Genomic DNA, 26942 nt, shown 5'->3' with positions numbered 1-26942 from the left:
TTGGAAATTTTTGTAACTTCGCATATCAGAGGCCTATAGAGGTCCCTTTCAGTGCACAAAATTTTGAAGGTCAAGGTCAAAGGTCAAGGTCACTTTGTCGCAAATCAGGGGAGTCGACGAAACCCTTATTTTTTTAGTAATTTTGATTGGATCATCTTCAAACTTCATGGGAATATAGTTCATGGTCTGGCGCTCAGCTGATTAATTTTTGGTGGCGATTGGCCTTGACCTTCATATGTTTTTTTTTTGGTCTGTAATCACGTATAAATCACTCTGCACAGCACAGTTATCATTGGAAATTTTTGTAACTTCGCATATCAGAGGCCTATAGAGGTCCCTTTCAGTGCACAAAATTTTGAAGGTCAAGGTCACTTTGTCGCAAATCAGGGGAGTCGACAAAACCCTTATTTTTGAGAAATTTTGATCGGATCGTCTTCAAACTTCATGGGAATATAGTTCATGGTCTGGCGCTCAGCTGATTGATTTTTGGTGACGATTGGCCTTGACCTTCATATGTTTTTTTTTTTGTTTGTTTGTTTTTGGTCTGTAATCATGTATAAATCACTCTGCAGAGCGCAGTTATCATTGTAAATTTTTGTAACTTCGCATATCAGAGCCCTATAGAGGTCCCTTTCAGCGCATAAAATTTTGAAGGTCAAGGTCAAAGGTCAAGGTCACTTTGTAGCAAATCAGGGGAGTCGACGAAACCCTTATTTTTTGAGTAATTTTGATCGGATCGTCTTCAAACTTCATGGGAATATAGTTCATGATCTGGCGCTCAGCTGATTTATTTTTGGTGGCGATTGGTCTTGACCTTCATGGTTAGCGCCTGAGGTCAAACATATTTGACCCCAAGGTCAAATTTTCAAGTTTTAGAAACCATGTCGTGTAGTACCTCAAATTGAACACCTTGATGAGTGCCTTCTAGATATGTCAAGCTTGAGACATTATGACGTCATTTGGTGACGTTATGAGGCAAACGCATATTTTTCATGGTTACTCTGGAATGATTCTAATCGGAATCTCTCGTAGGCAGATATTCCTCAAGGAGTCGCTCCTGGTGGATAGCAGCTCTGTTCACCTCAGTGTGACCTTAAAGAAGTCACACGTGGTCACCTTTTGGCAAGATTCAATTGACCCTGCTGGTGACATTGGTTTATTTTTTTTTTTTTTGCGGGCACGTACTAGTATTTTAAATAACATAAAAAAACATGACTTGTTTTGCTTTGTTATTGATGAAGTGACCTGGAGCCTAATGTAACTTGGATGTTACGCCTATGTTTGTTTTCCGATCCAACCCTGTGTCGGGCCTCATAATATGCATTGATCGTCTCCTTGCAATCGCCAAGGAGCTCCAAGGGAATTTTCCGGAATTCGATTGAGTAATAGGAACAGTAATTTACTTCAAAATCCATTAAAATATTAGACAGAAGTTGAAATATATTTGAAGAAATATATTTTGCAAAATCGGCCGGGCCCGGTTCAACGTTGCGTGTTACTTCACTTCCGGTGGCTTCACGCACGGAGCCGTCGTGACCAATCCAGGTGGAGAGATCAGTGAAGAAGAAGAGTAAAATAGAAGAAGAAGAAGAACAATTTTAGGTGAAAAAACAACAACCCCGTCCACATTCGATGACGGAGGTTATAAATGACGATTTATTGACGAAATAAGATTAATAAATGACGACGATGAAGACATAATTTGCGATTCTGATCGCGCTGAAACTCTTTCTTGAAGGACGAGGGAGGCTGACGTTACGACAATACAGTACATCATAATAAAAGTGACGTGATAATTGGATTCTCTGAACGACCCGTCTGGCCGTGCTGGACGTGTTTTCGTCCGATAACAAGTTTCCATTGAAGATTTCTCTGTGGATTTTATTTTTATCTTCACAAGATGCGGCTGTTTGGAAAGAAAACCCAACGAAGGTTCCTCACTCGGGTTTAAACAACATGGAGTGTAATTTTATCTCTTCACGTCGAGTGGAGCCCGAATAAGATCTGTTACTCTTCTTCCTCTCTGTTCGTGTTTTTCCTTCTTCTGTCGAACGGGTCGTGAGTGACAAACGTGGAACGGTGTGAATCCTTCCTGAAGGAAATGTGAATCCTTCCTGAAGGAAATGTGAGTTGTTGATGTAAGAGGAATGTTCTTTTTCAGGGAACTAAACATGAATGAGATTCCTGGTGTGGAAGATTTCCTTGTGATCGAGTCTCCCCAAGTGGACCAATCACCACAAACGAAGACAAAGAATCCTTCGTTTTGGAAACGTCTGAGGTAAATAATTATCTTTTCCTTTTCTTCACTTTGTTTAAACTTGTTCTTGGATGTAATTTACCTCAACAAATGTACAACAAATTGACTTTTGAATCTTTTTCAACCAAGGAATAAGTTCGGCAGACGAGGGAAGAGAGGGACTGGTTGTGGTGAAGTTCAACATGACGTGTAAGTAAGAGAAAACTTCCATTGGGAATGTGGTGACATGGAAGGGACTAGTAATACAAACGGTATTCCTTGTGAAAGGAAATGGAAGATAACCCTGTCGTGTCTCGATCACATTTTGTTCCTCAAATATTTCCTGTATCAGAGGTTATCGGTTTAAGGGCGGGGGGATTGCTCTGAGGTACTTGTACTGAGTTGTTTAACCTGGGTTGGAATCCTGATCCACATATTAATGGTCATCCTGGTGTTTTACATGAAGGACCAGGCTCAGGTGTGTGCACCGTTCCACCAAAGGACATTAAGCTCCAGGACCATGCACTAGCACTGGGGGTGTTGGTGAACATGAATGATCCATCGTGTCTCTTGATCAGAGTTGGCGAGTTATCGCCGGGACCTTGATCAAATTACAAATTCCTGCCGGTCAACCAGTTCGTGAAAGACTTTGCCCACAACTATTCCCACAGGCCATCCTCATGAAGAAGTTTCGGTTTTCAGCAGTTAAAGAAGAAGAAGATGTTTAACGTTTTCGGAATGTCGATCGATGAGAAATACATATGGCAAGTGCCAGGAACAGGCCCGTCGCAAGGGGGGGGCATATGGGTTCAATGCCCCCCCATGGCGCATCTGGTGCCCCCCCCACTTGTACGCCACCCATTTATACCCTGTTGCACCCTGTGAACAACTTGGTGTTTGAGGACGAGCACCCACTGTGAACTCCTTGCTGTTTAAGAGTTCACCTGTGTGAGCTAAAACCCTTATTCCAGATGTTCAACGTGGTGAATAATGAGGCCTTCTTGGATAAACTGTTCTTTAATAATATCCTTCTTTGAATAACAGTCAAGAGATAAATGTGTGCTTGCCAGCACATCTCGAAAAGTAATTGGCAAGACAATACAGTCCAAGCCCACAAGATAAAAGATAATAACCCAAGCACCAACACCAGCAGCCAAGACAACAGACAGCCGCAAGACCTCGTGTCGAATGTCGATGCTGTGGGTGGTTATATATATCGTGGATCGTTTAGTTTTAAGGAATAGCCAAACGGCGTCTTCGATATGGAGGCCCGACTAAGCAGGTTACCTGATTGGTTGTAAGTTAGGTATAAATGTAACATAGTCATAATATGATAATATGAATAAGGAAAAGACATAAATTTACAAATTTAAAGATAAAGATCCTTCTGCACTTCTTTCCCTTGGGACAGGGGTAAATGAGGTTGGGGCAGGAATTTTAGAATTTTTTGGCCACAGTGCCGGTGATTGCTCACCTGCTCTTTGCGAAGAACGACCGTTGGATCTTCAACATTCACCAATGTGCACGAGCAGCCACCAGATTTCGGACTGCGAAGGCCCCTGGCCAGTGATTGACCCGTCATCGTGTGACAATCGTTCTCACTCCTCCCAACGGATGATAATTTTGACTTCTGAGCAGGACACAACTTTTTGTCACTTAGAACACATCTGCATCATATAACAATTTTATTGAGTGTTTTAGAATGTATACCTGAAGAAACAGAAGTAACATACATATTAAAAGAGAGGATGACAGACAACTGAGGCAAAAACAGGACCCTTTTTGCAGTGTACGCACAGTGACTACAGTTTACATGGCAGTACAATGTGTCGTACTGCCAATCAAGTGAAAGACCAGGAACTTTGCCAGTCTTGCAACCAACAGTCATTGATGTGCTCGTCAAAGTATGTCTCATGCAAAATGTGATATTCAACATTCATCAGTGCGAGGTAGTTGAGCCGGTCCTGTGTCATGGCTGTGCAAAGCCTCTTCTTGATGGGGTTCATTTTCAAATACGAATGCTCAGCACTGCAGTTTGTGACCATCAGCACAATATACACATACGAAGTGCTCTTTCTACATCAGGAAATGCATCCTCAACACGCTTATCAATTACCAACTTATACAGGAGCTGTTCTTTGCCTTTATCATCAACTTCTTCACCCTTAAACATCTTTGAGAATTCAGCGAACAGGATAAGCAGAATCCCAAGATATTGATCCAGATCGTAATTGTAGTTTTTAATCAATATCGTCGCTGCACCCTGGATCTCTTCAAGACTGAGTGTTCCCAGTAGGCCAAAGAAACTATATTCAGAACAGATTGGCTCAGAAACAGAAAGCAGTTGTGCAAGAGAGCTGAGAGATTTATCCATAAAACGAATGTAACTTTCAACATGAAACTTCTGCAAAGGAGAGAGTTCTGCTTCGGGCGCGAGACCATAATCTCGTGGATTCAGCCGCACATTGCGTCGACACTGGCAAGCCTGCACATGTTCTGTTCTTCCAGATTTCTCTGCTTGCTGCTGCTCAAACTCATTAAAGCACTTCCTTTTTAACTCGACAAAAGTTTTCCATGACTTCGCAGTTGAAACTGCAGTGTTCAGATCTTGTTTGGGATCCCATAGCTTTTGACTCGTACCATTGATCCTGTCTAGAATCTCATTCCAAAAGACTGAATGCAAACAAGTTTCCAGCTTACACATGCGTTCATATAAGCCATTTGCCTCGCAACATATGTAGGACATTTTATCCGGGTTGTCAGCAATTTTGGCCAGCGCATATCTAATTTGAGGATAGCCCTGGATGAGTGCTTTAGTGGCGACAGCTCTGCATGATCAGCATGATGCAGTGACCCTTTTAGCGACGCATACATGACTGTCAGCTGATTTGAGCGAATCCATGAGCATTTCATCATGACGTGTGGATGCAGTGAAAAACACAATTCTCCATGAGAACGCCAATGTCACCTCAGCAGCTGCCTTTCCACCCATTTTTAGTGAATGCCCTGCACAATGTATCGATATCGCCAGGTTATTCTCCACTGCCACCTTGCGCTTGGAAGCCATTGTACCTTCTGCTCATGGCTGAAGCATTGTCACATGACTTTGCACAATAATTTTTTTTTTTCGATCTGTTGTGTATTTCGGAATTCCACCAAGCCATAGAAAATGTCTTAAGGACTGTTATTTGCAATCTTCATTTTTCAGTGCTGTTCTGGAAGACACAATTAGCCTTGTGCTGATCTGTACCGCTGCTCACACTGTACCACTGATCTGTACCGCTCTTACATCAGTGAGTCGTAAAGAGAAGGATATTGCAAAGCATCAGACTTTCTTGAGTAATATCCTCAATCGTCGCACATGCAAGTTGTCAGAACATAATTTAGATTGGGGGAGGTGGGGGGGGCAGGGGGTGGTGGTAAATGAGTCACAGTGCTGAAAGCACAACCCTTTTTTGAAAACAGTTTTGTGGAGGCCCCTGGGCAACTGCCCAGTCTGCCTCTCCTAAATCCGGCAATGGGCAGCGGATAGAATGGCGGTTTCGTGTCCATTTGAAGGAAGATGCACATTGATGGATTGCTTTGGGTGTGAAACACCAGAATGACAGTTTAGAGATAGGCTGGGATTCAAACCTCGGTGAGATTGCCAGGAGGTGCATGTGGGAGCTTGGCACAACAAGAAGAAATAGAAAAATGTGGTTTAAAAAAACATAACTTTTTGGTGATCGTCACACCCTCTTCACCACGTGGTATTTATTGGCTTCATTGTCAACTGTGTGTGAAGATATTTAGTAGGGTAGCAGTCAAGTTGTGTTGTTTTCTGTCTGAACGCAGCAAACACATAAATAACCGAGGCAGTCTGATTCTCACCGACCTGACTGTATTTTTCGTTTGACATTGTTTTATTTGTGACATTGTTTCAGCCACAGCTTTTCAAAATCTTTTTTTTCTGCAGAGAAGTTGAGCATCAAATGTCCAATGGTTTTGAGGAGGAAAATGTTGAATGAAGGTCAAATTTTCAAGTTTTAGGAACCATATTGTGTAGTACCTCAAATTGAACACCTCTGAGTGCTTTCTAGATATGTCAAACTTGAGACATTATGACATCATTTGGTGACGTTATGAGGCAAACGCATATTTTCATGGTTACTCTAGAACGATTCTCATCGGAATCTCTCGTAGGCAGATATTCCTCAAGGAGTCGCTCCTGGTGGATAGCAGCTCTGTTCACCTCAGTATGACCTTAAAGAAGTCACACGTGGTCACCTTTTGGCAAGATACGGGTCACCCTGCGGGTGACATTGGTTTATTTGTCTCTTTGATTGTCTGTCTGTCTGTTAGCAACTTTACAGCAAAACGGCTTTAGCAAATACTATCAAATTTAATCCACAGGTGGGCAATGAACCTTGGACGACCCCATTAACTTTTGGGTTCAATTGAATCAAAGGTCAAGGTCAAGATCATGAAAAGATCAAAATCGTTTTTTGCTCATAACTTCGTCAAAAATGATCTGATTTACTTCAAACTAAGCTTATAGTGAACCTTATTCGATTTGTCACTTATCATCCTACCCATTCCTATAGTGAAAAATACTTTTTTGTGAAGATCGGTAGGGTCCGAAGACTTTATGCCTTAAATGGGCGGGATTTGTTGTGCCTGGCACCACTTGTTTGTTTTGAAAACAAAAATTGCTTTAATATCAATCCAAAAATGTAAATTTGCTGCCTTCATTGTTTGCTGTCCAACACTGTTTCAGATGCATTTTTTTCCACCAATATTCCTTTATCCTTTTTCGGAACAGAATCCCCCATTCATAATTAATTGATCTATGTCCTGCAGGGCTGGACAATGGAAGTGAACTTACCTCTGAACTACTTTTATTGTCATCCTGACCACACACTGTCATATGAAGAGCTAGTTTTGCTCATGAGAGCTCATGTCTAACTGTTTTTGGCTTTTTTGGTCCGATGAAGGGTTGATGCCAGAAAAGCCAGCTTTCCCTCGCCTCCAGTGGTGGATAGCAGAGCTCAATCAATGTCTTTCTTGGTGATTCCACCTGTTTCATAAAATCAAATTGGTGCTTCTCTGGTAGGGCGTTTGGTCACAAATGTGCAATCCCTCAGATGGACCTTGTACTTGGTGTCCCATCTGATGGCATTACTTTGGAGATATTGAACATTTGTCGATGTCTTTGATGAAGAGATGACAAGTTATCGCCAACACCCTGAACAAATTACAAATTCCTGCCTTTACCAACTCCAATTTACCATCTCCATCTGGTTCCTGATAGATTCAGACCAATCTTCCATGTTCTGAGCCCTTTGAAATATGAATAACTCTCTGTCCAAAAGAAGAGGAAGAAGAAGAAGACGAATAATTGCTGAAACTGACATCTTATGAACACAACACACATCTGAACCTGGTATTCTGTCCATTGATATTTTTGTGTCACAATATCTGTTTTATGGTGAGTTTGCCTCTTCTTTCCAGGATCTTCTCTGTCATGGTGAAGTTTACGAGGAGGATGCTGTTTGCTTCAACTCCATCGAATGTTCTCTCAGTCAGAGTAAAGATGAGAGTGCTGACCATGAGGAGTGTGAGTCGAATGAGGACAAGAAGCCTGTTGTGGTGAGCAAGATATTGGATTACCTTTATACTGTACAGTAATATCCCGGGATGTGTCGTGGAGGTGTTCCTGAAATGTGTGATGATTCTTGAAACGACGTAAATCCGAGCAATTTTTCTCAGAATGAATGGAATAAGTGAGGGCTGCGTTCCTAAGGGTCACCACTTCAAGGATTATATTTCACTTTTTACCGATGATATTACCATTTTTGGTTAATAACAGTTATATTGAAGTAAAGGACAGTGCTTGTTTCGGTAATTTTGCGATCTCCTGATTTGGTACTTTAATGATGTATTCTGACATCTTTATCAGTCTTGTAAATTCTGAAAACGTTTGAGAATAAAAGGTGCGGCTTTTTAAAGCAACATAAGTGATATTGAACTGTTAGATAGTGGTGCTAATGACGTGACGACGTAAATCTGGGTATTACATGATTTATATATGATATCGATTATTTCCTTCTTTTTAGTTCAAATGAGACTTATTGGAGAAGTTGATGTGAGATAAACAGGATTGTCTTGAGGTATGCATCTCCCCTCTGAGCTCTCCTGCCTGGAATTGAATCTCCAGCTGTCGAGCCAGCTATAAACCATCATCCTGGTATTTGACATCCTGGTATTTGAATCATCGATGTGTGTGCCGTCCCACGCATGGACGTTGGACTGGGCGTTCCATCTGCCGGCATGAGTCTGTGGACGTTAAAGATCCCACGGTGTCCTTCGTGAGTCAGTGAGTGATCGCCGGCACCATGAACAAATTCCAAATTCTTGCCCTGACTTCCTGAGCCGGAGTGGTGACATGACCAGGATTGTAGCCGAGTAACTGCTTCCGCAGCATGCCGAGAGTAGAGGATGGTACATTAATATAATGCCTTGAGTGTGGTACGTGAATGTGATTATGATTATTGAGTTAATGTGAAATAATCATTGAAACACTGCTTCATTATTTCTCTTATTATTCCATAAGCACTGTTGTCAAGCTGGTTTGTGCCTGTTTTCAGATCAGGAACTGGGAGATTATCTCCAAAATTGGAGAAGGAGGTTGTGTAATCGTCCACAAGGCAAAGAACGTCAACTCTAAAGAAGAGGTACAACATTGTGGTGTCCTTCCTGTGTCTTCCTTTCAACTTCTGGGAGATGGAACAGCTCGTGGGAGAGCTAAACAGAACAACGGGGAAACAACAGACGGCAGTTTCGAGGGGTGTGACTGAGGGACACATGGAAGATGAATGAGAGAAAAGGAATGGGGAGATTCTCCAACATCTGGATTTGTCTCCCTTATTTCTGTTTCGGTGAAAGATGATTTTTCTTTGGACTTGTCGGTCCCAGATCATTCCTGTAGAAGATAACATCATAGATGTGATTACAATGGACAAATAACGTTTAATTTGTGTCGAAATTTGAGTAAAAATGCGGAACACCCCTTGAGGCAAAGGTTCTTGAGGGGGGGGGGGGCTTCTTCATTCCTCTCATTGTTATAACTCCAATGATGAAGTTGCCAAAGGCATTATGTTTTCGGGTTGTAGGTCTGTATGTCCATCTGTGCTAATTAACCTCCGCCATCGAAGATGGAAGGAGGTTACTGTTTTCACCCCTGTCTGTTTGTTTGTTTGTTTGTTTGTTTGTTTGTGAACAGTGTTACGGAAAAACTCCTGGACGGATTTCGACGAAACTTGATGGGGGGATTAGGTATGGTCCAAGGATCATGCCATTAGATTTTGGTTAGTCCAAAGTCCAATATGGCCTGAATATGGAATAGCAGAGCTGAGCTGTTCAGGGAGCTGAGGCATAAAACTGTACGTGCACTGAGGGTGGACAAGGAGGCCTATGTGCGAGGAATCTATGAGGGGGTAGAGCATCACTTGTGGACAGGTGATTCTCGTCCCGCTTACAGGGGAATTCGCGCATTACGTTCATCCAAGCCCATCCCTCAGAGCACTGCAGTTCGAGCAGAGAGTGGTAGGCTCTTGACAGAGGAGTCTGAAGTGAAGGCCCGCTGGGCCGGTTACTTTGAGCGGTTGTACCAGGCTGATCCCCCAACTGTCGAGTTGGACGTCAAGGGTGTTACAATCCCTGTTGCTGACCCTCGAATCAACTGTGGTCCACCTACGCTTGTGGAAACACGGGCTGCGGTGAACCAGTTGAAACGGGGCAAAGCTCCAGGGATCTGTGGCATCCATGCCGAACTTCTCAAGGCTGGTGGAAATGCTACACTCGTGTCGTTGCATGCAGTTTTGTGCTCTGTCTGGAACACAGGCATCATCCCAACTGACTGGAAGAGGGGCCTTGTTGTCCCTCTCTAGAAAGGGAAGGGTGATCGCCAAGACTGCAACAACTACCGAGGGGTGACGCTGCTCTCAGTGCTGGGCAAGGTCTTTGCTCGGATAATTCTCGATAGGGTTCGCCACCATCTGCTTGAGCACCAGCGTCCAGAGCAGTCAGGCTTTACACCAAAGAGGTCAACGATTGACCGTATCCTTGCTCTTCGTGTCCTCACCGAACGCAGACGAGAGTTTCGGCAGGGGCTGCTTGCAGCCTATGTTGATCTCTGTAAAGCGTTCGATTCAGTGAATCGGGATGTCCTCTGGAGGATTCTTGGTCTTCGTGGGGTGCCACCAAAACTGATCGATCTGATGTCTGAACTCTACTCTGGTACTGAGAGTGCTGTGAAGTGTGGTGGTACCATCTCTGACTTATTTCCAGTTGTTACTGGAGTTCGTCAGGGATGTGTACTTGCCCCCACACTTTTCAGCACTTGTATGGACTGGATTCTAGGGAGGATGTCGGAGAGATCAAGTTGCGGTGCGTCATTTGGGAATGTCAAGATCTCAGACCTTGACTTTGCAGATGATGCAGTCATCTTTGCGGAGACTTTAGATATCCTTTTGGGGGCCCTTGAGGTGCTGAATGAGGAGTCTGAGCCATTGGGATTACGGGTTTCTTGGGTCAAAACTAAGATCCAGGCTTTCGGTGACATCTTGGATGCTGCTGTCCTGTCTGTGTCTGTTTGTGGTGAGGATGTTGAGGTCGTGGAGAGATTCACTTACCTTGGCAGTGATATTCATGTCTCTGCTGGCTGCGAGTCAGAGGTCAATAGACGTCTGGGTCGGGCCTGGGGAGTCATGGATTCACTGGATCATGGGGTGTGGCGCTGCCGGTACATGTGCGGGAGGACGAAAGTCCGAGTCTTCAGGTCCTTGGTACTTCCATTCTTGCTCTATGGGTGCGAGACTTGGACTCTGACCAAGGATCTGAGACGGAGACTTAATTCCTTTGGTACCAGGTCTCTTCGGAGAATCCTTGGCTATCGCTGGTCGGATTTTGTGTCCAACGAGCGGTTGCTGAGAGAGACTCGGATGAGATTTGTTACCTGCATAGTCCGTGAGCGTCAGTTGCGGCTGTATGGACATGTGGCTCGTTTTCCTGACTCTGATCCTGCTCACCAGATTCTCTCAGCGAGGGAGTCTCATGAGTGGAGGAGGCCAGTGGGTCGACCACGTGCCTCATGGTTGCAACAGGTTGACCATCATCTCAAGGAGATGGGGATGGGCCTGGCATCTGCCTGGGGGATGGCCAGACGGAGGCCCCTGGAGTACCGGCGGAAAGTGGGCGCAGCGACGTGCTGTTCTGGCACATGCTTCCCATACCTGACCTAACCAAAAATAAAAAATTTGTAAGAGAAAAAAAACCAACATTTTGCAACTTTTTTTTCAAAAAAATTTCGATTTTATTTGAAAAATATTTGAATTTTTTTTTGCATTTCTACATGTTTTAAGTGATTTCCAACCCCCCAAAAAATGTTAGAGAAAAAAAAAACTTAGAAATTTTGCAACTTTTTTTTCAAAAAAATTTAGATTTTTTTTTGGGCATTTCTACATGCGCGTCGATCTAGTTTAGTTTATTCAATCGTGGTTCAGTAGAGTCTGATCTGTTTTGACCTACAATGAATAGGACATCAGGTTCACTTAAGTGACCCAGCACTATTGGCGGCGGAGGCACTCCACCGAGTGCTCCCCCTCTAGTTTTCTCTCTTTTCTCTGCAACCGCTTATCCGATTGAAGCAAAATTTTCACCACATGTGCGACTACTCATACAAAATGTTTTAATGACAATTATGATGTCAAAGGTTTCGTGTTTTGGCAGCCATGCTGGAATAAAAAAAAATACTTTGCACCTTTGTATCTCAAACTGCTCCATGGAAAAAATGCAACGTAGCACATGCCAAGTACTCCCCGTGGGAAATATGTGTGACATTTTGTTGATGTCACAGGTGGCGTTGTTATGACATCGTATTTGCAGGCGTCAAACGCTTTATCCGAAGAGTGTGAAAATCTTCTCTGTAATAGCTGAACAGATCGAGGTAAAACTTTACAGGTGTTATCACCTATCAACGAGGAACAAAAAGTTTGCGACATGTGATGTCATAGGTCACATGATTTGGCAGCTATCATTTTTTGAAGAATAACCCTTTAAAAATATTCTTCTGAACAGTTTGACAGATCGAGGGGAAACTTCACCCACATCTTCCTCAAGCCTTGGCAACACCAGCGTGTTCATGAATAATTAATAGGTCACGTGTTTTGGCAGCCATGATGGATTGGACGAAAATCTTTTAATAAGTCGTTCTCTTGAACCTCTTTATTAATCGACGTGCAACTTCACAGTTATGATCTAGTAGTCATAGGGAATATATATTTTCAGTTTCAACCTGATCGGATGCATGGTCTGACAGTCAGACCTATTTAATATTTTGAATCCTGGGTTCAGGGATTTAAATCAAACTTGGTCCAAGTATGTATCATGATGTAACGGTGTTGGTGGAGGCATATCTGGAGATGTCGAAGAGTGCTGTTCTAGTTATTTCTTCTTCTTCCAATTCCTGCCAATCAAACAGATTCACCTGTGGTGTGTCCATTTAATCGTCCACCTATTCTCCTTTTGATCCTCCATCGATGTAAAGTTGTTCCTTTCTGTCATTTAGCTCCTCTTTAGACTTCTGTATAAATGGATACAATCAGTGTATGTCACGATACACCGATATCATATATTTTACTCGCTTTCCCACATTGTAACCAAGATCTTATCATGTGACCTCTTGTCCTCTTTTTCAGGTTGTTTGGAAGGAAGAAATTTCTGTGACCAGTGTCAAAGAAGTAAGTTTCTGTGAATGTGGAGATCATGGTGTTTTAACTGCTGAACCAAGACAGTTTAATTTACCTCTGAACTGTCCTGGTAGATCTTTTATCTGTGATGGATATTTAATGCTTATTGGCCCTCAATGCTGAGTCTCTCTGTGTGAGTTACAATCTTGTGGTTCGAGTGATGAGCGGTAAGTTAACCTTCATATATCTTCTTGAATGATTTTTTTTTCAATTTTCTCTTTTCTCTTTCTTTTTTGTTGTAGCTCTGGTACGAAGCTGAGATGATGAAGCAACTAAATCACGAAAACATTTGTAAGAATGGATTTCACTCAAATGTATCGCAACATGAACTAGAAGGGCACTTGGTCGAGCACATACCTCTGCCACGTAATGCCTGATCCACGCCAACATATCGGGCCCAATGCACTTTTGAAATTTCATGCTATATATGGTTTTTGGCCCTGTCTCTCAAGAGTGAAGAATCACTTTCCAAATTAAATAATTCTTGCATCCAGATCTGGATTCGGAGCTTCACCAAAATCGAATCAGTTCGTCCTTATCACACACCCAATCTGCTCACCAAATTTCATCTGGATCCGTGCACTACTTTTTGAGATATCCTTCAAACATTCAGACAGATAGAGAGGGGTGAAAACATAACCTCCTTCACTTCTGGTGGTGGAGGAAATAAAACAAGTCACAAATTTCTTCTGTGGCCTGAATTTCTCACTTATCAATCAACTATTTGACTTTTCATAAACTCAAACAAAACCAAGGTTCACGTTTTTTTTATTTTTTTTATTTTTTTTTATTTTTTGTATACCTTGGTCGAGGCTCGTATGAGAGATAACACACAACTCACAGCAAGGAGGCATGAGACAAGAGGGGCGGGAGTGGAAGGGACAAAACGGTGGGGAACAGACACATTAGGTGAACTGTGGAAGGGAGAGGGATGGGGATGGGACGGGGAACATGGCGAAGAGAAGATGGACATTTCAGGGACTTTCAGGAAGGAAAGTAGGAGAAATGAAGGAAGTGGGCTTAGGTGGATTATCGGGGGTAGAAAAGATCGAGGATTTGGATGGGGGAAGATAAGAGGTGGTGGTGAACAGCTGTTTTGAAAGCCTGGAGGGAAGAATGGGAAAGAATAGAGTGAGGAAGTTTATTCCAAAGGCGGGAAAAAAGAGGAATGAAAGAGTGAAGATGAGCAGTGATTCGTGATTTTGGTAGTTTTACCAGAAGGGGGTTGTTGGCGGACCTTGAGCGCCCTGTGGAAATGTGGTGGGGACAAATCGCAGAGAGAGCAGGGGGGCAAGGCTGGAGAGGAGTCGGTAGAAGACAGAAAGACCACCGACCAACCTGCGGTGATTGAGTGAGAGGCCCAAAGACTCAGCTTCATTGCGGGAGATGCCGATGATCTTAAATGCCCTGGTTTCGACAGCGTGAAGCCGGGAAAGGTGGGAGGCAGGAGCACCAGCCCAGAGGGGAGAGCAGTACTCCATCAGGCTACGGACAAAAGCTTTGTAAGTGGTCAGGAGCTCAAGAGGGCCGAGGAAGGACTGAGCACGACGGAGGATTCCCAGTCGGCGACTGGCTTTTGAGGCGAGGTTGGAAATGTGACTTTCCCAGGAAAGGTCATGGCAGATAGTGAGACCTAGAAGCTTGAAAGAAAAGACTTCTTCCAGAGGATTGTTGAGAAAGTGGATGGGGGGGTTTTGTAAACGTTTGCAAAAACCACTGTTTTGGTTCTGTCTTTTCATCCTTTGTCACAAAATGCTGGTGCCGCTTTAGTAGCTTCCTTGGCAGGGTTATACTGTACGGTTTGCCATTGCCTTCCCAGCAGTAGTTGGGGCAGGAATCTGTAATTTGGCCAGGATGCTGGCGACAGCTCGGAAAATGTGGGGTCTTTCACATCCACCAACTAATTCTGGCAGATGGGATGCCAGTTTAACGTCCATCCAAGTGATGGCACACACATTGAATCACCCTGCCTGGGAAACACCAGGATGGTTGTTTAAAGTTGGGCCGAGTTTTCAACCCAAGAGAGACAGCTTTGAGGCAACTCTGCGTACATCTGGGGCTCGAGGCCATCCTGTCAGCCCCCTTTTGCATTACTTATTCTTTGATAGAAATATCGCTTGCATTACATTACATCTTTCATATCATACATCATGCGTAGGAGCGGCTTCATGTCGAGGATTGTGAAAGGACGACATTGACCCTCACCTGTTGATGACTTGTCATTTGAAGCGTCACATGAAATTTGCATGTTCATGTTGTTGAAAGGAGTTTTGACTTTGGATGAATTTCTGACGTCATCTTGACTTGTGCTCCACTTTCTTATTTCCCCACAGTGAAGTTGCTTGACATCTATGAAAGTCTGGCATTTTGACATCTATGAAAGAGTGCTCCTCATTCTGGAGTATGTGGATGGAGGTGAGTTTCTTGACATTGTTTTGCTGAAAATCCACTGTTTTTGTCTGTCAAGTCCACCTTTACTTGAGCAGCTCAATCATTTATTAATTGGTAAACATGAATTATGATGTCCCATTTGATGGGACCTAATATAATCTGTCTGAGGCTCATGCTTGAACAGGTCTCAGGCTCATGCGGTGTATATTTATTGCAGGAACAAAAAAAGCAGAAAAGATGGCGTTCACATCTTCAGGTTTCATATTCTCATGTTTACACTCTGATGCACCTGAAAGCAATACGTTGTTTTGATCTCAACCATAAATGTTGATCCAAAGAGCAAAGTAAATAGAATATGTTTTGAAGTTAAGGCTTGGTGTTTTGATAAATGGAACATCACTTTCAGTTCTGACAAATTTCATTCTCACCCTGTCACTCTGGCAGGATTGTCAAAAACAACCCAATGAACTATTTCCATGGTCAGACACAAGAAGTGGTTCAGTCTCTTGATTTTATAAGCCTCACCATCAGCCACGATGTGGATTATATTTCAAAGCTATCTTCCAAACTGAGCTACAGACTCCATCATTCCAAATAATTCCTTAAACTCCTCATCTATAAGGTGTTTCTGTGTTGTTCAATGGAGATGAAGTGAGACCTTTATATTCCACAGAATCCAGGAGATCCGTTTTTAGGTCATCTCTACCGAGATGACCTAATAAAGCCGGACCAAATGTCCGTCCGTCCGTCCGTCCGTCTGTCCGTCAATTTTTCTTTCCGATCTTGATGAAACTTAGTATGTGGGTAGAGGTCGATGAGTGTTGCACAACGATATCACTTTTGTCCGGGTTCAAGGTCAGGGTCAAGGTCACGTAAGTTATAAAAATCGCCATTTTCAAAACCTATCTTGTCTGCCATTCTACAAGATATTCGGCAACTGTTTATTGATTATGAGAGTAAAAAATATTACGTTGTATCTAACTGGACAGATTTTTGAATTTCCGTCCCGTTTGGCCGCCACGTAACCTGGAAGATGGTCAAAAACACCTCCTGGTACAAAAACTTTTTACTTCTGATCTTGATGAAATTTGGTATGTGGGTCGAGGTCAATGAGTGATACCCAACGACATATTTTTTCCCGGATTCGAGGTCAAGGTCACGAGGTCACGAAAGTTGTGACAGTCGCCATTTTCAAAACCGATCTAGTCTGTCATTCTACGAGATATCTAGCAACGGTTCATCGATTATGATAGTAAAAAATATTATAGAGATGACACTCACCCCCACACGGGGGTAATTTTTGATTCTGCAACTTATCACGTTGGTGATGAGATGGATTCTGTGGATTCGAAACCACCAACTTATCTGGATTCTGTGCAATATAAAGCTCAACATTATGAGCATATCACGTGATGAGACTGAAACAAATGCTCTTCTCACATGGCAAATGTGTTGACTCCTCTCATTTATGCAGCCTTTCAAAGGAACACAGGGTTTTGGAGAGTGAGGTGATTGAGGGTAACACCGTATTCACAGTGGGACCATAGTTAGACACATACAAGGGAATCACTGAACAGAAAGAGAAAGAAAACAGAGGACGGGATGTTGTTCTGCTCACATGGAGCAACATGTCTTACGTTCCATATTTGCTGCTTTGCAGTCGAGCTCCCCCTGCCCCCTCACACCTTTGACCATCTCCCGTTCCTCCAGTGCAGACAAGTTCTTCCAGTCGCCCCCTCCGGATTAAACTCAAAGTCTACACTTTCCATACACTTCCACTCTTTTGTTCCTCTTTTCTCCCATTTGTGCAACTGCCCTCCAGAAACTCTTCAATCACATTCTGCCCTCCAAGACTTCAAGCATGCAGTGCACCACCATCTCATGTCATCCTCGATAACTTTCCTCAAATTTACTATCCCCTTGTTCTTCCACAACCTTCGATTTTGCAAACAAATTTTATCTCTATCGTTTTGTTTTTATTTAATAACAAAACATCCAAATATTCCAAAACAAAACAACTTTTCTTCTACTCGTGTTTTCTGAGAAATGAAAAATCTCATCGTCTTGCCCTTGTATGTTTCTGTTTGATGCATGCAGGTTCACTCCATCAGCATCTTGCTCTGTGGGGAAAACTTAAAGAAAGACATGCGTGGCATATCATGGAGCAGGTGAGCTGAAAGAGCTTTTAGCATCAGTCTGATGTTTATGACGTGTTTTGAAATATGACTTCAACAAATATATGTAAAATCTTCACAATTACAATCTGTCTCCATGTTTTAGTATTTTATTTCCTCATTCCAGCTGGCTTCTGCTTTTGCATATATGCACAGACAGAACATCGTGCATCGGGATATCAAGGTAACCAACTACACCAGCATAGACTGTGATACATTCTGTGGAACTGCAATGAAAACCATTTGTTATTCAGCACAGCAAGGAAGGACTGGGGGTGAGGGAGGTGGATGATGGAGGGGCCAGGAAATTACAAAATTCTTATTGTTCAGTAATGATCAACAAAGGTGGCGATGGAGGAGGGTGGGGGGGGGAGTGGGCACCAGTAACATCGATTCTTTTTGTGCTCGTTGCTCAATTAATGAAACCTGCAACAGAGTTGGCAGACCGTTGCCAACACTTGTTTTGTGTGGTGTTTGTGTAGTTTTGTGTGGTGTTGGTGTGTTTCATAATGAGAGACATGATTAGAACTTCCACTTTATAACTGCTGGCAGTGATGACTGGGTACCATGTTATTCCGCTTTGATGCAACCCCACTTTGATTGGATACCTTACCCTGATCCATGACATTTTAAAAATTATTCTTCAATTGAATTCAGAATGGGTTTAAAACAAATTCAATTCAAACTAGGAGGGCATGCATACCTCTGCCCGGCAATGCCTGATCCATGAGAACATATTCAGCTCAAACATTTTTGAAATATCATGCAATATATCGTTTTTGGCACAGTCTCTCATTGGTGAAGAATCACTTTGTAAATTAAATGAATATCGTATCCAGATCTGGATTCGGATCATCAACCAAATCAAATCAATTCATCATTGTCACACACCCAACCTGTCCACCAAGTTTCATCCAAATCCATCCTCAACTTTTTGAGATATCATGCAATATCGTTTTTAGCCCCATCTCTCATGGCACTGATGCAGTACCCCGTTTCCAGTAAGCTGGGACACTTTTCCCAACCTCAGAAGGATGACAGGCTGAGTCAACCCACCTTAGGTTTAACAGCATGACAGGGGCTGAACTGAAGATCCGAAGATATTATGGCAGCCACTTCAACCATGAGCCAAAAACGCTTATTTTCTTGTCTGAAGAACATAAAATATAGTTTTTATTTTCTCGACTTATTAAGACCATGAAACCTACCTTTAATAATAATGATGATAAACTTGATCCAATAATGTGATGTTGATGATAAAGACAAGTTGATGGAGTTGATGATGGTGATAATGATGATGATGTTGGAGGTGTTCAGGGGGTTAATGTGTGAACGGTCCATGTTAATTAATTCGGTGATTAAATCCTCATTAATATAACATCGGCATCACTTTGGCAGGCTCTTTGTTACTCGATTATGCACACTCTGATGTGCCATGCCCCTTCATACTTTCAAAATATATAGGTATATATATATATATATATATATATATATATATATATATATATATATATATATATATATATATATATATATATGTGTCATCCCTCGCCATATCGCGGTTCACCTTTCGCGGTCTCACTGTATCGCGGATTTTTAACTCTTACATATCTAATTTTATATCGCGGAATTTTCGCTATATCATGGGATTTTGTGGTAAAAATGTATTTTTATATACTTATTATTTTAATTATTTTTATGGTAAAATAAGCATTTTCTAGCCTAAAAAAATAAAAAAAAAATTATTAAAACCTATTACAGGAAATATAATACTGTACATAGTGTACAGTAGAAGAGTAGACAAAGAGTTGTGCGAATGGAAAATGCAAATGCGGCCGCTTCCACTTGTCCTTGTTTACCCACGTGAGATCGTACACGGCACGCGATTGGCTGATGGATGGGAGGCGACCAACCAGAGCATGGTGTTCTGTATCCTGGGTTCTGATTGGCTCAGCGACCGTAGCATCATTCTCTGCATCTCCCGCGCATATAGCATGCATTCAGAATCTCGCCTTGTCCATTTCACATCGACGTGCGATCGCTACTCGTAGTGTTACTCTGCGGTGTTGTGTTTGTATGAATTAATTATCCGTGAAAGTTTTTAATTTATTTCAACCCCCACAATGCCGCCCAAACGTTCTGCACCTTCTAAGGTATCTGGCACTGAACCTAAGCGGCAGAGGAAGATGCTAACCATCGTAGAAAAAGTGCAACTTCTCAACATGTTAAGCAAGGGAGAAGCTTCGCTGCTGTTGGCCGCCATTACTGCATCAATGAATCTTCGGTCCAGTACATTAAGAAGGACGAAAAGAATATCAGGACGACAGCAGCAGTGTCTTTTAACAAGAATGCGAAGAGGGTGGTAACGTCCCGCATTAAGGCCATTGTAAGGATGGAGTCTGCATTGGCCCTGTGGATCAGCGACTGCAGGTAGAAGAATATCTCGCTGGATACCAACACCATCCGCACAAAGTCCAAGAAACTTAAAGGTTAATAAGAGTGTGGGAAAGGTTAATAAGAGTGTGGGAAAGGTTAATAAGAGTGTGGGGAGGGTCACAAAACTTTAAAATATATATAAATAATAAAATTAACATATGGTCGCTACTTCGCGGATTTTCACTGATCACGGAAGGGGGGTTGGAACGTAACCACCGCGATAAACGGGGTATTACTGTATATAATAAACAGATGTTTGGTACTACAGAACTATAATATGGATACAAATAAACATGACATGATCGTGAACGAAGCTTTTCATGCTGCACTCCTCAGGGTAAAAAATCACAGCAAGTGAAGAAGGCAGTGAAGGCGTGTGCTTTATACGCATGTCTCAATAAGGTAAATGCTAATTGGTTCAGCCGTAATGACGTCACGGTTAATCCGAACGCCCATTCGTCGGCTCATCATCTTCACCTTGAGCTCCCATTGGCTGGAGCAGAGTTCGTCGATGATTGACATTTGCAACCACATCCTTGAGAGAGGGGGAGTGGTTTCCCCTAAGGTCCAATCACCATTTGTTACCTTATTTCCCTTGATCTTTTCATGCTGAAGGCCCGGTCACACCTTGACGTTTTAGCCAACGTATGCCGATTTTTGAATTTTTTTTCTAAAACGCTGGCACACGTTGAATACGTGATGGGTAAGTTTTGATAACATTGAGAGCACGCTGAAAAACACTGCCATACGTCGTTGTACGTTGGCTTTAAACGTTGTACTTTTTGGTTATCCTCAAATTTTTTCATGCTTGAAATTTCACGACGTATGCCGGCGTATGACTCACACGTTCCGCTACGATGGCCACAAGTTGTATGCACGGTCTGCGATCGTTGACAGACGTCAACACATGCTACTTGTAAGTTAATCATAAGTTGAGACACGCCGAGGTAATGTTTAGCGTACCCGAAACTTATTTCTAACCTATGATTAACGTGTTGTTGGCACGTTACGCAATCGTTGCCACACATCGACAGACGTTACTTTTAAGTTACTCATAGGCTGAAAGACGTCGGTATAATGGATCGTCCTTGCATCAGCGTCCACAGCCACGGCCAGGACACTTATTTGCAGCATTCTTCAAACTTTTCTTCGGCATGACGAGGATGTTCACACTTCGATGTCTAGCTTGGCTATGATTCCAATTGTCCATCGGCAGCGTCTATTTAAAATAGTCGAGTTTGAGCGTTTTAACACGTTGAGAAGAAACGCTTCAAATTTCCAAACCCCAGCATCAAAAAACAAAGGCGAGTGACAGCAATTTAAATTGTTCATTGTAAACAATGAAAATAGCTAAGTGGTACCGTTTAAAAGTCGTTGAGTGTAAAAAAATCCAATTGTTGAGCGCAACCGTCTACTTTCAATAGTGGGGTTTGAGCGATTTAGTACGTTCAATAGAAACGATTAAAATTTCCGAGCGCCAGCGTCAAAAAAACAAAGGCGAGTGACAGCAATTTAAATCTTCATTGTAAACAATGAAAATAGCTGAGTGGTACCGTTTAAAAGTCGTTGAGTGTAAAAAAAATCCAATTGTTGAGCGCAAGCATCTACTTTCAATAGTGGAGATGCAGCCATTTAAATCGTTGAGTGGCAGCCTATGAATAGCAAACCCTACGTCACCGGCAAAGATAAACTGCCGCACGATATGGATAAGTTAGGCTATCGTTGGGCATAGTTGTTTGTGAACGCTGGCTTCATGATTATTATTCGTTGGTATATCGTATCTATAAGTAATCAAAGCGCTCTATGCACATTATTAGTTCATTGTGCATTTGTCCAACCCGTTATGAATAGACCTAAATCCTAAAAACAAGCTATAGCTCATTGTTGAAAAAGCCCCATAAAAAATTAGCCGCGAAGAACTTCGAACAATGGTGCAAAGATGTCTCCTACCCATGGACACCCGGACGCAAGGACGATCCATCATAACCAACACCCTCCCCCTCACACTCACCTACTACTGCCAACATGAACAAACTACTACTAATACTGATACTGATACTGATACTGTTACTGCTGACATGGACATCGACTCAAAAAGGACTCGAAAACACCGTTGGGTTCCCCTTTTATGAGCAGCATTTTTATATACCAATTCCCAAAACCGCTGGGAACACGTCTTTATATGGCAGTTGTAAGCTAGAAACACGTTAATTTTTTTTTTTGTCGACCGGAAGACGTCATTGGAATACGTCTACATACGTCGATGTGTGTTGGGACTACTTAAAGAATTGGTTCAAAGCACGTCAAACATAAGTTAGAAATAAGTTTCGCGTAAAAAAGACATTACCGCGACGTGTTTCGACTTATGAGTCGCTTATAAGTAGCCTTTGTGGACGTGTGTAAGCGTCCACATATCGTGTGTAAAACTTATCCCCATCGCATGTGGAACGTGTGTCATACGTCGAGTACGTCGTAAAATTTTGAACATGTTTAAAATTTCTTGACGTACTCTACTTACTACGACATATGATCGCGTACTTTAGCGTTCTACTCATGTATACCAAACTTACTCATACCGTATTTGACGTGCCCCAACGTTTTAGACACATTTTTCTTAGGTCGGCATACGCTGGCAAGATCGCCAAGGTGTGACCGCGATGTTGACACTTCCATTTCTACGGCAGTTATGATTCGAATCGTTGTGCGTCAGCCTTTTAATAGGCTACGTCACGACATCGTCGGCGATGCGTGCAACGCTATGCCTAAGTTAGACTATCGTTGGGCATCGGTTGTGTAGGCCGACAACAGGTTCAGCATTCGTTGGTACAAGTTATCTATAACACAACGAAACGTTCTGTGTCCATTACCAATGCGTTATACATAAGACCAAGTCGCTATGAATACGTCCGAATCTTTAAAAAAAAAAACATCAAAAGTTCAACCTAAGCCAGCGTTTTACATACATTTTAATACGTTGCCATCGCTGGCTAAAACGTCAAGGTGTGACCGGGCCTTGAAAGAGACACAGAGATCGTACAAATTCCTTTTGACGACATAGTATTGGATCGGTGGTAAGGATGAAGGTTGCTTCTAACATACGTAAATAAAACGAGCTCCGACCTCGGCTCTATATCCTGAACATCTCTGCATTGTACTGGTCTGCACAGATAGGGTTGGCAACCAGGTACTGTGCAATAGCAGATAAAGCAGGTACAGTGGCTGGTGGTCGCTGGATTTTTCTGCATGCTCGCACTGGTTGTGTTTTAATCCTCAAAATCTTTCTTCGAATCGCCAAGGGATGTGTTGTTTGATCCGATCAGCCAATTTTAGTGTTGTGCGGCCCACGTACCGAGCTTCACATCGGCACTTAAACTCATAAATAACATTGCTGGTTTGTGAGGTGGGTAGCACATCCTTGTTGACTGACGTCAGCAAACGGCGAGAGGTAAAGATTACTCGGGGTTGCACAGCTAGAAAAGTGTTGGACACAATGTTTGATTTGTAATTCAAACCTTCGTGATGATTGCCCTTTCCAGGCATCCTGATATAGACTGTACATTTGTCCAGGCCAATCTTCCGATCTCTTGTCGTGTTTGTGTGTATCTCTTAACTTGTGTGTGTATCTCTTAACTATATGCTCAGGATAACCATTTTCACCGAGTATATTCATGATTTTGTCAATTTCAGCAGGAAGATTACATGGTGAACAAATCCTCTGTGCTCTGTTAACCAGGATATTGATCAAGGCAATTTTGTACCTCGTGGAGCTGTAGGAGTCCCAGCGAGTATACTGCCCTGTGAAAATCGGCTTCCGGTAGATGGATGTTGTGAAACCAAGGTTGGATCTATCAACCAGCACGTCCAAAAACGGTAATGTGTTTGATGATTCCAGCTCATTTGATGATTTGATGTTTGATGTTGAGACATGCTGGATTGCTCGGCTACGGCCTTGAGTTGTTCCTAATTTAGTCAAAAAAGATTGAGACGTCTCACCTTCATCTGTTTTACCATAGTCTGTTGAATGCTTGGCAAGCAGGAGTGGTGACCTGCCAGAGGGATTTGTATGACATCGAAATGTTTGTGGGAGAACCTCTATTCCTCAACCCACTCTTTCCCAGTTCCCAAAAGCCTTTGCTTTTTACAAAACTTCATTTCAGCTGGTCTCAAAAATGTTTGGCATCTTCACGACACATCCAATTGTTGTTGGAAGCCTGTTAAAGAAGTTGCTGAAATCACTGGCACCAGTTCGTTAAGAGCTGTCGGTAAAGTAGTTGTCGATGTCATCCGTACATCCTTTAAACTTGGGTTGCAGTGGAGTACGGAGGTCCAATGGACACCCCATAAGCCTTCACTTCCGAGCTTACTTGTCCAATTCGCTGGGGTTACTCCATTTCCAGTCAGTATTGCTTCCTGTTTATTTAGTAATCTTGACAGGAAATCAATTTATCGTTTTTGTCTTTCTGTTATTATTATAAATACCTCTGCAGTTGGAGTACTGAGATGGAAAACGCTTTTGACATCTGCCACCCCTTCTGAACCTGCATGCGAATCGATGTATTGCACATCAATAACAAAAAGATCAGGTGACTTGCAATGGAGACTTGCTCACTGGTCACTGCCAACAAACACCTTTGTCAACCGAATTGATGTTGCTGTCTCAGTGCTTTGTCCCTTTTGTAACATCACTGAATATTTGTCCCATGGATATATTGATTGTGTACGATTGTGCCCCCTTTTTCTTTTATGGAACAATATATTTCATCGGGTAAATGTCCCCTTTTCACTCCGGTCATTTATTTTTGGCCTCAGAGTCAATTCCGCTACTGAAAAGTTGTTAAAGTTATGAATGTCAGTTCTTTGTTTTATCAGAGGCAAAGTTAGCGATCCACCTGTCGAAGAAAGCCAAAATGAAAGGCAAACCTTTTGAGCAATGTAACGTGATTTTGCATTTCCAATCCCTGATTTCAACTCGTTTGAAACTTGAATTTAATTATTTCAGAAATAATGAAAATATGAATACCTTTGTTGAAACTTGGTGTGTTGGTAAAGGCGCTGTCACACCTTGACGATTTAGCCAGCAATGGCAACGTATAAAAGTGTATGCAAAACGTTGGCGTACGCTGAAATTTTGATGTTTTTTTTTTAAGTTTTGGTCGTATTCATAACGTGTTGGTCGTATGCATAACATATTATTAACGGGCACAGAACGTTTCGTTGTCTGATAGATAACTTATACCAACGAATGCCTGTTGTCGGAGTTCACAACCTATGCCCAACGATAGTTTAACTTAGGCAAAGCGCGCTGCACGTATCGCTGGGAATAAGTTGTAGGCACGATATGCTATCGTTGACACACGTCGACACAAGTTCCTTGCAAGTTACTCATAAGTCGAAACGCGTCGAGGTAATGTTTAGCATAACCGAAACTTTTTTTTCTCCTTGGCTCCGTGAAGGCACGTGACGAAATATCTGAAGTTGCTGTTGTTGTTGTTGTTGTTATTATTTTTTTTTAGTTTATCACGAATTTTAAAACATATTCGGACATTTGCTTTTAAGTTTCGACGTCGACGTGATAATATCCTCAAACAGAAAATATTCACAGAGGAGGAACTAAGAATAAGACATGAGCAAACTGAAGAGGCAATCGCACGTGACGTAATGGCACGTGATGAAAAATCGGAAATTATTGTTGTTTTTGTTTTTTTTTTCAAACGCTGCCAATACGCCATTATACGGTAGCTGTAAATTCGAAACACGTTCAGTAAGTTCTGTGGTCGTCCGGAAGACATCAATCAAATTCGTCTACATTTGTCAATATGCGTTGGAGGTATGTTACACATAGGTTGAAAGCACGTTACTCATAGGTAAGAAATAAGTTTTGGGGACGTTAAGCATTACCTCGACGTGTTTGGACTTCTGAGTAACTTACAAGTGATGTGCCTCGACGTGTGTCAACGATCGCATAACGTGCCGACAACACGTTACTCATAGGTTATAAATAAGTTTTGGGTACGTTGAGCATTACCTCGACGTGTCGACGTGTTTGGACTTATGAGTAACTTACAAGTGACGTGCCTCGACGTGTGTCAACGATCGCATAACGTGCTTCGACGTGTGTGCAACGATCGTGTAACGTGCCTTCAACACGTTACTCATAGGTTAGAAATAAGTTTCGGGTATGCTAAACATTACCTCGACGTGTTTCGACTTATGAGTAACTTACAAGTAACGTGTATCAACGATCGCATAACGAGCCTACAACTTATGGTCAGCGTAGCGGAACGTGTGAGTCATCCGCCTGCATACGTTGTAAAATTTCAAGCATGCTAAAATTTGAGGACAACCGCAAAGTACAACGTTTAAAGCCAGCGTACTACGATGTTTGGCAGTGTTTTTCAGCGTGCTCTTCGCGTATACAAAACTTACCCATAACGTATTTGATGTGTGCCAGCGTTTTTCGACAAATTTTTCAAAAGTCGGCAAACGCTGGCTAAATCGTCAAGGTGTGACAGCGCCTCAAGATGTGCAATGTAAAGGAAAATGTATTAGAAATTTACGTGTAGTGTTTTCTTTCCTTGTGCCCTTGGAATTTTCTTTGTTTTGAATTGCTTTTTTTGGTGTTTCTTTGACTTTGCTGATTTTCTCTTTGAAACCTGTTTTTGTTTTATCTCCTTTGGTTTTTTGTATTTTTATAATAAAAGGAGTCAAAAGTCTCTGTCTGTCTCTGTCTCTGTCTCTGTCTCTGTCTCTGTCTCTCTCTGTCTCTGTCTCTGTCTGTCTCTGTCTCTGTCTCTGTCTCTGTCTCTGTCTCTGTCTCTGTCTCTGTCTCTGTCTCTGTCTCTGTCTCTGTCTCTGTCTCTTTCTGTCTCTGTCTCTGGACATATCTGGATGGTGTTTGTCTCTTGATGTGTCCGGGCA

At 42.4% G+C, this 26942-nt stretch overlaps 1 protein-coding gene across 3 annotated transcripts; it reads left to right on the top strand.

The window, feature by feature from the left end:
* The first annotated feature begins 1235 nt into the window (after positions 1-1235).
* Positions 1236-26723, top strand: LOC147006623 (uncharacterized). Of its 3 annotated transcripts, XM_085868321.1 has the most exons (12): positions 1238-1932; positions 2162-2278; positions 2387-2446; positions 7727-7864; positions 8863-8949; positions 12973-13014; positions 13266-13314; positions 15357-15438; positions 17512-17582; positions 17716-17772; positions 23758-23894; positions 24512-26723. In XM_085868321.1, the coding sequence occupies exons 8-12, from the start codon at positions 15375-15377 to the stop codon at positions 24558-24560; spliced, it is 378 nt and encodes a 125-aa protein (XP_085724447.1). In that variant the 5' UTR covers positions 1238-1932; positions 2162-2278; positions 2387-2446; positions 7727-7864; positions 8863-8949; positions 12973-13014; positions 13266-13314; positions 15357-15374; the 3' UTR covers positions 24561-26723. The 3 variants fall into 3 exon arrangements, with proteins under 3 accessions (XP_085724449.1, XP_085724447.1, XP_085724450.1); XM_085868323.1 differs by lacking the exon at positions 13266-13314 and having other exon boundaries at positions 1236-1932; XM_085868324.1 differs by lacking the exons at positions 1238-1932; positions 2162-2278; positions 2387-2446; ... (3 more) ...; positions 13266-13314; positions 15357-15438 and adding an exon at positions 15458-15670.
* The last annotated feature ends 219 nt before the right edge of the window (positions 26724-26942 follow it).

Source organism: Eptatretus burgeri, unplaced genomic scaffold (assembly GCF_056783735.1).
Source record: "Eptatretus burgeri isolate ZD-2024b unplaced genomic scaffold, Ebu_testis_v1 Ebu_testis_scaffold_3159, whole genome shotgun sequence".
Lineage (NCBI taxonomy): Eukaryota > Metazoa > Chordata > Myxini > Myxiniformes > Myxinidae > Eptatretus > Eptatretus burgeri.
This window is presented reverse-complemented; position numbering and strand designations above follow the sequence as displayed.

Bases quoted from the DNA above. Each gene is read 5' to 3' on its own strand.
- LOC147006623 (XM_085868323.1), top strand. From the start codon at position 15,375: ATGAAAGTCTGGCATTTTGACATCTATGAAAGAGTGCTCCTCATTCTG. The intron at 17,773-23,757 runs GTAACCAACTAC...TCTGTTAACCAG, and splicing joins TCGTGCATCGGGATATCAAG to GATATTGATCAAGGCAATTT. The intron at 23,895-24,511 runs GTAATGTGTTTG...ATACCTCTGCAG, and splicing joins AACCAGCACGTCCAAAAACG to TTGGAGTACTGAGATGGAAA.